General features: G+C 46.7%; 1 protein-coding gene across 1 annotated transcript; it reads left to right on the top strand.

The window, feature by feature from the left end:
• Nucleotides 1–5,644: 5,644 nt before the first annotated feature.
• BHLHE23 (basic helix-loop-helix family member e23) lies at nucleotides 5,645–6,307 on the top strand (the record flags this gene model as incomplete). Its single annotated transcript, XM_079543374.1, has 1 exon — nucleotides 5,645–6,307. One exon carries the CDS (start codon nucleotides 5,645–5,647, stop codon nucleotides 6,305–6,307), a length of 663 nt encoding a protein of 220 aa, XP_079399500.1.
• Between the last annotated feature and the right edge of the window lie 4,011 nt (nucleotides 6,308–10,318).

Genomic DNA, 10,318 nt, shown 5'->3' with positions numbered 1-10,318 from the left:
GCCCCTGAAGCCAGGAGAAGACCTTGGAAGGGGCATCTAGTTAGAGCTTCCAAAAGGCACAGTGACTTGATAGGAGAGCTGCTGCTCGGAGGCATCAGAGTTGCAAAGAGCAGAGGAAGGCAAGCATTAGAAAGGGGCTGAGCTTAGCAGTTGTTTTGATTTCCACAGAGCAACCTTTTTCTAGGGCTCTTGGGGTCCTGTGTGTTTCTTTTTGCTCTTTAGGGGACGTTTCGTGCCCTGGGATATAGCTTTGCACGAGTATTTTTCCTGATTAACTTTTCCTGAAATATGTGCTTCCTTCTCCATGCGGTGACGTGTGGCAATAACCATGCACAGCGCTTTCCTTAGCAAAAGTAACGATGAGAGCTGTAGCAAGAATGCAAAGGGTGCAGCTCAGCCTGAGCCTCCTGCATGCAGACGTTTTACCAGCAGAGGGAACTGCAGACCGGGTAATCTTCCGGAGCTGCACACCGAGTCCCGGAGCTGCGCACAGCTAAACTTTTCAGGCAGGGCAAATTTGCTCCGAGAGCGGTGTGTGTGCAGGGACTGCTCAATTAATGCATTCAAACAGGAAGCCAGTTATGAACTCTGCACGCTGTATTAAAATATATCTATATCTATATCTATATATATTTTTTTAGAAAGCAATCCTCCAAAATTATAGCCGTCTCCTTCTGCCACCTAGCGAAGGGAAAGAAGTGTCTGAATACACAAGCGAGCATCTGAGCGCGTAAGCAAATTCTATCACAGAGGCTTCTACTTTTATAACAAATTTTGGAGGAAAAAAAGAAAAAAAAGAACTGCCTCAAAATAACCTTCCAGGCTGCACGTAGCTCTGCTTGCTCACCACTGGAAGGTCTCCTGCTCGCCCTTGGGGAACTGCTGCTGGTGCTCACTGAAGAGTGACACAATACTGCTCGTTTCGTTGTGTTGAAACTCTTCAGGGTGCATTTATTTAACTCTGGTGGGCTTTCCAGGATCGAGTAGTAAAGGAAAATTTCACTGTCCTTCATAGCATTATGAATGAATAATTAGCACAGCCACCGTGGCTCTAAGCACAGACTCATTGCACAGCACCAAACATCTCAGGCAGGTTTTACAGTCAGAATCAAACCTCTTCTTAGCACCTAAGTGAGCTTCGGGCAGGATCGAGAGCAGGATGCCCAAAGTCCTGTGCCTTAACCATAAGATCTTCCCTCTTTACAACACAAAGAGCATCCCTGCATTTTTGGGGATCTTTTCCCAGAAGACCCAGCAGCACAATGGACAAGCGATAGTTCAGAACTCAGCAGAAATAACAAACCAGCAGACCAGCAGGCCGAGCTCTGCCTGCTTTTCCGTGCAGAGTATTGATCTATTACAGAATCACAGAATGTCCAGGGTTGGAAGGGACCTCAAGGATCATGAATCTCCAACCCCCCTGCCACATGCAGGGAAGTGCTCTGAGTTTCTTTCCTCAGCCAATCCACAATTTGCAAATAGCGAGAACCAGCACAGCATTGCCACAAACTGTGCTTCTTCTCCCGGATTTTTCTTGCCCATTTTCTACCATTACACCCGAGGGAAGAAGTGGACTGTGTTCACTCAGCAGGGCAGAATGACTCCACTCATTTCAGTACCATTTTTTCTAAGCACAAGACTATCTCACTCCCACAGCTTGATGCTCAAACACATTCTGCTGCCCATGTACTCGTTTGAATAGAAGAAAAACCTTCAAAGACTGCAGTGACAGCAGCCACTAGGAACAGGGAAGGTATGCAAAATTCAGGGTGTGGAGTTCCAGCCCCAAACCACTCGTGGGGCTTGCTGTACCTGTCGGGCTTTTGGGTCTCTGAGCCTGAGGGATGGACGCTGGTGGGCTGCTGGGCTCTGCTGGTCGCTAGGTGTCACCGTGGGACTTTCCAGCGCAGGGCCGTACCGTTTCTATCAAACACCCTTCTTCCCGGTCTCTTTTCAAGAGGTCCTGTTTTGTTGCTGTTCTAACACAAGAATCTGGCTGGTAAGGATGGGCATGGAATTTCTCTCCTCCTCTTTTCTAATAGAACAATATCCATTTGTGAACTGGTCCCCTGTCAAAACAATGCTAATGCAAAATCCAGCAAAAGGACTACTGTTTGACTGTGGCAGTCACTGCAACTCTTTTAATCACTTTAGTCATAGATCCTAGGCAAACTCTGAGGTCGTTTATCTATTGTGTGCTAGATAACACATGGCTCTGAGTAAAGATCAGTGCTCCATAGCTTAGCCTTATCTCATTCCTGTTCTCAAGGTATTCAGATGCTAGCCAACGTAACCACTTGGAAGAGAGAATTTTCTTCAGCGTTCTTCCATGAGTTACCCCTTTTTGTTATTTATTTTGTCTTCTCTTTTTGTTGTTGTTCTAGTCTGACGTGTCAAACCCCAAATCAGATGTTCCTTTTTCTCAGATAGCAGCCAAAGCAGTTCTCAAAGAGAAAACACTGAAAATTTTCAAAGATACATATTCACAACTGAAATGTGAGAGCGAGAAGTCCAAAATAAATCCTTCCATGTGCATTTGATTTCAGATTCATACAGGCTTCAGATGATTTCTCTAAGACATGTATTTTGGGTTTATATTAGGCAACAATCCTGTTCTGTTCTCTTGTAGTTGATAAAATCCTTAAAGAACTCACCTATTTATCAAAGTACTACAAAAGCTTGCATGAAAAGCTTTTACTTCTAATTTTCAGTCCACACCTTCTCTCAGCATTACAGGGCATGCTTAGAAAGTTAGCACTACTTGTCTTGAGTCTTCATCATTAGAATTCCTATAATGGTGTCACACAGCCAGTCCTTCTCATTGCAAGATCTCAGCACATTGCAAAAAAGGTAAATCATCTCCAGCAGGAGACAATCTGCATTTAGCAGTCCCTGCACATCATTTTCATGGGAATGATTTACGCCAGTGATAATTTTCTAGTACCTCCTCTGTCGTCTATTGTCACTTGGAGTCTTGGAGTGATCCCAGAGGTGAACGAAGTTACACTGTGCTCACCTGTATTTGAAAGTCACCGTGAATGTGTACAGTGATCTGTCCCAGGAGTAGCTGAGTGGTCCAAATCTCATAAAACAATTAAGTGACTAAAACCAGTAATTGGTCTTCATGGTCTGATAAGTCCGATAAGGGCAGCAAAGAAGAGACATGACTGTAGATTCAGACGCCAGAGGCAAGGTAAGAGAAAATCAGTGAAAATATGATGGTCAAAACTTGTGTGCAGGTTGAGGGCCAGGCTTCACAGCACCTAATCTTATGTACTCTGCCATTCCGAAATGTGGAAACACAGTCTTCCAGATTTACATGCACAGAGGGAACAGCCTCATCCTCAGGAGGCAGCTCTGCTACTACGGGTGAGTGTGCATCTGTCACTGCAGATCTCGGCACTCCTGACTCTGATGTGGAGAAGGAAGAGAGAAGCTCGTCATTTCATGTTAGCACATTGCAGAAAGGGAGGTGATGGAAAGAGGACAGGCTAACTACACTAGGTAGAGGGTCTGATAAAAACAGAACACATTCTGGATAATCCTTGTGTCACGTTAACACTCAAGCTAGTGTTTATTTCTGTAAAAAACCTACCAGGTACATCTGCATCAACTGGTTGGATTTGCCTTTGGGCAATATCCACCTGCTGTACCTCTGTATCAACACACATGCTGCATCCCATCCAAGCAGGCACGAGACATGGCCCCAGAAGCCCCCCCCCAAAAAAAAAACCACCAAAAAATTGAAATTGGGACCTCTTCCTGTTGTAGAAATTGGTCTTTCTCTTTCATCTCAGTGCAGGAACACAGGACAAAACACGCTCCTTATCCTTCTCTACGCCTGAGGGTGAGGGTGTGGGGTTTGGAGCACAAGTCATATGAGGAGCAGCTGAGGGATTGTTTAGTCTCAAGGAGGCTCAGAGGAGACCTTACTGCACTCTACAACTTCCAGAAGGGAGGTTGTGATGAGAAGGGGTTTGGCTTCTTCTCCCAGGCAACAGGACCCAAGAAAATGGCCACAAGTTGTACCAGAGGTTTAGGTTAGACATAAGGAAGAACTTTTTCTCTCAGAGAGTGGTCAGGCACTGGAATGGCCGCGCAGGGAGGTGGTGGAGTCGCCATCCCTGGCAGTGTTCAAGAGGTGCCTGGATGAGGAGCTGTGAGATATGGTTTAGTGCTTGCGGTAGCGATGGTGACGGGAGGATGGTTGGACCAGATGATCTTGCAGGTTGTTTCCAACCTTGTGATTCTGTGATTCTATGATTCTATGATACGCAGCTCTCACCACTGCCAGTGCCCACCTGGTGTTCTCCATAGGATTTCCCTGTGGACCAGACCTTCTCCCAGTCATGGCAGGGCTGATTTCTCTCACCGAAGGCCACTAGGCAACTGAAACAGTTAAGAAAAAGGGAATTGTTTCCTTTCTGAGCTTCACACTCAGTTACCAGCACTCATAACAGGGAAGGACAGAATCCCTTCAGAGTTGGACTGAGTCACAAAGGATCACATTTCTTTTCCCGGTACAGGGAACGAAGGAGCGCAGTGAGCCTTTGAAGAAAATGGAACTGGATGGGGGCTCTGCCTTGAAAACCTCTCTCCACATCAGGTGCCTCCTCTGTCATCCTCGCCCACATCAGAGCCACCAGACCAGCATGCCATGCCCATCGCTGTCAAGACCTTGCAGAACTGCCTCCAATGCAACACGTACCATTTAGTGACTGGTGGTCCCAAGTGTGAGGATGAGGGGGTGTTCGCTTCTCTGGTTTTCCATGACCATGACACTATTTCTGTTCCCACTCATTTTTCACTGCCTTTTTTAACCCCGGTTTTTCAGCCCAGGCCGTCCCTGCTGCGGGAGGACCCCCATCTCCACAAGTACACTTATCAACTCTTTGATAACATTCCACTTATCAACTCTTTGATAACACTCCACTTACCAACTCTTTGAAAGGGTAGATAACTGCAGGACAAGGGGAAATGCTTTTAAGTTGATGGAGGGAAGATTTAGTTTGGATGTCAGAGGGAAGCTCTTTACTATGAGAGTGGTGAGGTGCTGTGGATGCCCCGTCCCTGGAGGTGTTCAAGGACAGGTTGGATGGGGCCCTGGGCAGCCTGGTCTACTATTAAATGTGAAGGTTGGTGGCCCTACATGTGGCAGGGGGGTTGGAGATTCATGATCCTTGAGGTCCTTTCTAACCCTGGCCATTCTGTGAAGTACAGACTCCCTTACAGCCACACAGTTGAGTGCAGTCCTTGGAGTAGCATGAGCGCGGGGCTGGAGCTGCTTTCCCAGCTATGTACCCCGCGTGTGCGCTCCGCTGTCACGATTTGTGTCAGGGGAACGGCGCGATGCCACGACAGCACGCACTCCTGCGCGCACCCGCCCTCCACCCACAGCCGCCCCGTCCCGCGCCGCCTCAGGCGGCGCCGCCTCAGGGCTGGCGGCCGCGGGGCGCTCGGTGCCCGCAGCGGGGCGCTGCCCGCCGCCCCTCGCTGCCCTCTGATTGGACGGCGGGGGAATCCCGCCGGGCCGCTCTCCGCTACATAAAAGGGCGGCGGGGCCGCCGTCGCTTCACTGCCCGCCCTCAGCGCGGAGCGGCGGGGCCGCCTCCTCTCGGTTCTTTTCGGCTCTGAGGCGGCGGCGATGGCCGAACTCAAGTCGCTGGGCGGCGAGGCGTACCTGGCGCTGGCCCCGGGCTACGGCCCGTCGGCTTTCGCTTACGGCGGCGCCGAGGGCCCGCGGGGCGCCTACGCGGGGGGCGGCGGGGCGGACTTCCACCCCGGGGCGCTGGGCAAGTCGGCGGAGAGCAGCGGCGAGCAGAGCGGCGACGAGGAGGACGGCTTCGAGGCCGGGGTGAAGGGCGGCGCGGCCTTCGAGAGGGAGGGCAAGCTGAAGGCAGCGGCGCTGGGCAAGAAGCCCAAGGAGCAGCGCTCGCTGCGCCTCAGCATCAACGCGCGGGAGCGGCGGCGGATGCACGACCTGAACGACGCGCTGGACGGGCTGCGTTCCGTCATCCCGTACGCCCACAGCCCCTCGGTGAGGAAACTCTCCAAAATCGCCACCCTGCTGCTGGCCAAGAACTACATCCTCATGCAGGCGCAGGCTCTGGAGGAGATGCGGCGGTTGGTGGCTTACCTGAACCAGGGCCAGGCCCTCAGCGCCCCGCTGCCCGCCACCCTCAACCCCTTCGGACAGACGGCCGTGTATCCCTTCACCGGCACGGCCTTGCCCGGCTGCCCCGAGAAATGCACTGCCTTCACAGGAGCCGCCTCCGCTCTCTGCAAACACTGCAGCGACAAGCCTTGACTTCTGCCTTCTCCGGGCTTCTTCTCGGTTTCTTTTTCTTTTTTTTTTTTTCCTTCTGTGCTTTTTTTCCCACCACCATCAGCCCTGGCTTCCTACCATCAGTTAAGTCTGGGTTTTCTTTTTTTTTTTTTTGTTCATTTCTCGTATACTTCCCCCTGGACCTCATATTGGAAACATTTGGCCATTACACTGACCCAAAAAGCACACTCGTTACTAACTCCGTTTAGTTCTCCCCCTGTGCAGCTTCATCCATAGAGTCGTTTCCTTCCCGCGCTGTTAGTGGACTGTGCACATAACATTTCTGCTTGTGAAGTTCTTGAGCAGTTCTTAAACTGAACTCCAGAAACACGGAGAGGGGGGAAGATCTGGAGGTGGAAACCTCAGTGGGATTTTTTGGGGGCCATAGTTGATCTGGGTTCAAAACGGCTTAGAAGAAACAAAACCCAGCCCCAAAGCTATGCAATGTTTCAGAATCGCACGTAAACTAGAGGGGTTCCTATGTAGCCAGATGGGGTTTGACTGCACCCACGAATCCCAGTGCAAATGTCGTTTGCTTGGCTTGTGGGAAGGAGGAAGCTTGGTGCCCCTGATAAAATTACAGATGCTTCAAAATAAGATGCAGTCTTGTGCTTTAAAAAAAGAGAAATTCTTGAACTGAGGGGAGTCTTGATTGTATGCTAATGCCTGCTTTTTGCCTGTTTCTCAGCGTGGTTAAGTTTTCCAGGTTTTCCAAAGCCTTTGCTCATCATGATAAACAAACAAAAAAGTCACTTAACATATTTATATGTATTTATAATAAATAAAAGACATGAATAACTGTTTTCTCTGTCCTACATGTCTCTAAAGCCAGCTGGTAGTCGGAGCACAGCCCCTGCTGAAGTCAGTTAAAGAGATGCTGCAGCAGTGCTTCACAGGGTACCAGTGTGAAGTTAGGCGAACGATCGTATTTTGAAAACCTTTTGGACATTCAGCTCCTTCTCAGCAGGGATTTGGGATTTCTCTGCAATTTGTTTCATGAATCCCAAGCACCCAAAAGGTGCTGACATTTACAGTTAAGCAGCCTGTAAGTATGTCAGATTTAGGTTGTGTATTTCAGCTCTTGCTGGAGAATGCCTTGCCCCCAGCACTGGAGCTGTGTTTAGAAGGGGCCGCTCTAGCACAGAACGTAGCTCCCAGGATTCTCACGTGAAACGTGGCAGGGAAGGAAGTTGCTAAAAGATTCTGCTCATCCCTTTGGCTTGGTCTTCTGTTCTGTTTGCAGCTTGATCCTAGACCTGCTTGTGGTTTGGGCCACTTAATGTCACAATGAATAATCTTGCCAAGTATTGACTGTGTTAGTGCAAGTTACCAAGTGGGTACTTTGCTGGCCAAGTTTTTAATGTCGCTGTGCTGGTTTACTTTGGTTTTGTTTTATTATATTTAATGCTTTGGTGCCTTGTGTGCTTCACTAATGATTATATAATCGTAATTGAAGTACGTTCAGTGATTTCTGTTCAGATTGGAGTACCCGCCCTGTGTCAGAGCAAGCACATAAACTGGTACAGTTGCAGCCTGAGGGGCTCGAGCTGTCCATGGCCATTTGTGTTAGGAGTGGGGTGTAACTATTTAGGGTTATTAAACCAATTTCCATGGCTGTCGTTAGTGTTATGCTAATTTGAAAAGGACTGCTGTCTCTCTCAAGCCACTTGTCCGTGGCACTTCGTTTTAATTAATACCTATCCAAAAGACTTTTTGTTTTGGAAAATGAATGTGTGATTCAGCTTCATTCACAAACGCATACTTGAGATTAGATCTTGCTTATTTCCATTCTTGTACCTTCCTCTTTTTTAACAGGAAAGTTTATCTGTCGTACCTCATTCAGAAATTCTTGAAATTATTCTTAAAAGGCATCTGATGAAGTGAAAGTCAACCAAAGCCAATACTGAAGCACAAGTGACTGGAAGCTGCAAATCAGCAACGGTCATTCGATATTTTGCAGGCTGAGTTGTTGTCAGAAACTATTTGGAGGAGGGAATCATGATCTTTATCTAGACGTTCATTAATTCTGTTTAAAATCATTGAAAATTGAATAGTTGTGAATATTTAAATGGCAAATGGTTAAATTGATCAGTTCTCACCAAAACTGAAATAGTTGGAGTATGAAATATTCAACAGCTTCATATTAAATATGAGTTTGTTTTGGTGGAAAAATTATAACAATGGAATTTATAATTGCTTTTTTTCTCAGCTAATTATATTGAGAAGTGTCTCATTGTAATTTCCGAGCTGAGAAAAGTCTTCACAGTCTTACAGTTATTTTTGGAACAATCATTTTTAGTACAGTGATTAACTTCTGCAATTTCCTTGAGAAAAAAAGCCTGCTTATATTGCCATATCTACCTGGAATCCTAAAATCAACCTTCAGAGGGTCCTTGAAATATTATGAAGGCTCTTTGAGAACCCACTTTGAATTAAGTGATTAATTAATTTCAAATGCAGAAGTTAAAGCTTTTATTTAAGAAAGCTTTAATAGGGAAAAAAAAAACCCAGAAAGCTCGAGTACTGTTAAAGGCAAGCTATTGAAAACAGGAATGTAGAAATTATCAAAGCAATGCTACAGAAACTCGTAAATAATTATGAACATCTACTTTAAAGAGTAATTAATTTCAAAATTATGTGACATAGTCCTGCCTGCAACAAAGTATTGCTGAACTGCAGCTGACTGGCTTCCAGCTCATTGTGAAAGTTCACTTCTGGGAGTTGTTTCCAGCCGCTGTGGGCTTGCAGAATTTTCACTCTTATGCAGAGCTGGAACCCATACAGAGCCCTCCGTGTTTCCTGCTGACAGGAAGGCATCTAGTTGGACGTGATGCACGCTTTGTGTTGGGCTGCTGCTAATACTGCTGCTAAATGAATGCCCAGCACTGCTTTTCTGGCTGTTGCATTTGTGTGTGTGAAGCATCGCTGTTAACCCTGCAGGTGTGCGTGGTTATGGTGAGGAGATCCCACGACTTACTTCTCAGTTGTTTTTTCCCCACTGGCATATGAAAAATATATATATATATATATTGTGTTCCACGGAAGGTTTTGTGTCTATTTTTTCGGCTAATGTTTCAGAGAATATAAAGGAAGAACTTCAAAATGCTGAAATCTCTTTTTCTGCTCTCACGTCCTTGTTAAGATTCCTGCTTGCTTTTTATAAAGGACTTACGGCGTGTGCTCGGATGGAACTGAAATACAGATCATGTGTTCTAATCTACCTGTTATCCTGTATGTTCATACTTGACAGAAAAAGACATTGCCAACTTTAATTAAAGATAATATATTGTTTTCTAACCTCACTCAGTTTTTCTTTAAATTCCAAAAACAGCCAGATTCAGTCTCATTAGGAAGAGATGGAAAGAGGAGATGCTGCCCACCTGCTTGTTGCTTCTCTAGTTCTTCCAGTCACCGACCACAACAGAAGTTTCATCAACCAGTGTAACATTAGTAAGAGGGACTTGGAAGCTGCTGTCAGTTTGCCCTGCATCAGCCCAGGTTTGGCATTAACAATCTGATGATGTCTTGAGCTTGCGAGATAAAATGTTGTTGAACCAAATACTGCAAAGCAACAAGTTTAAGGATGCTGCACCTGCCTTCCTCAGGTACCAGCAAACAGTTAAACCAGTTGTTTCCAGGAAGAAGCCATGGGAATCCTGCAGTTTTCCTTGCTCTTCAGTCCTTGTGCTGTTTTTCTGATGGGCCATCATAATATCTGTGTTGTTGCTTTGCTGATCTCATTTCCCAGGCTTTAGGAAGCAATTGATCATTATTCTCAGATCATTTGCAGGGTCGTTCTTTACATCTACTTTTCTATTTTTTTCCACTTCAAAAAAGAAGTTGGCACATTACGGGAATGAAACAAATGCAGGGTCCAATTCTGCTGCTGTGTTACTAATTGGTGATATTTCTGGTGATGTTAGTGAAAATAGGATAGGACCTGATGCTCCAGAGCTCAGTGGTGCTTTCTGAAACCAGCACAACGCTGCCCTC

Source organism: Tetrao urogallus (assembly GCF_951394365.1).
Source record: "Tetrao urogallus genome assembly, chromosome: 16".
Lineage (NCBI taxonomy): Eukaryota > Metazoa > Chordata > Aves > Galliformes > Phasianidae > Tetrao > Tetrao urogallus.
Note: the sequence above shows the minus strand (reverse complement) of the source record. Positions and strands in the feature narration are given on the sequence as shown.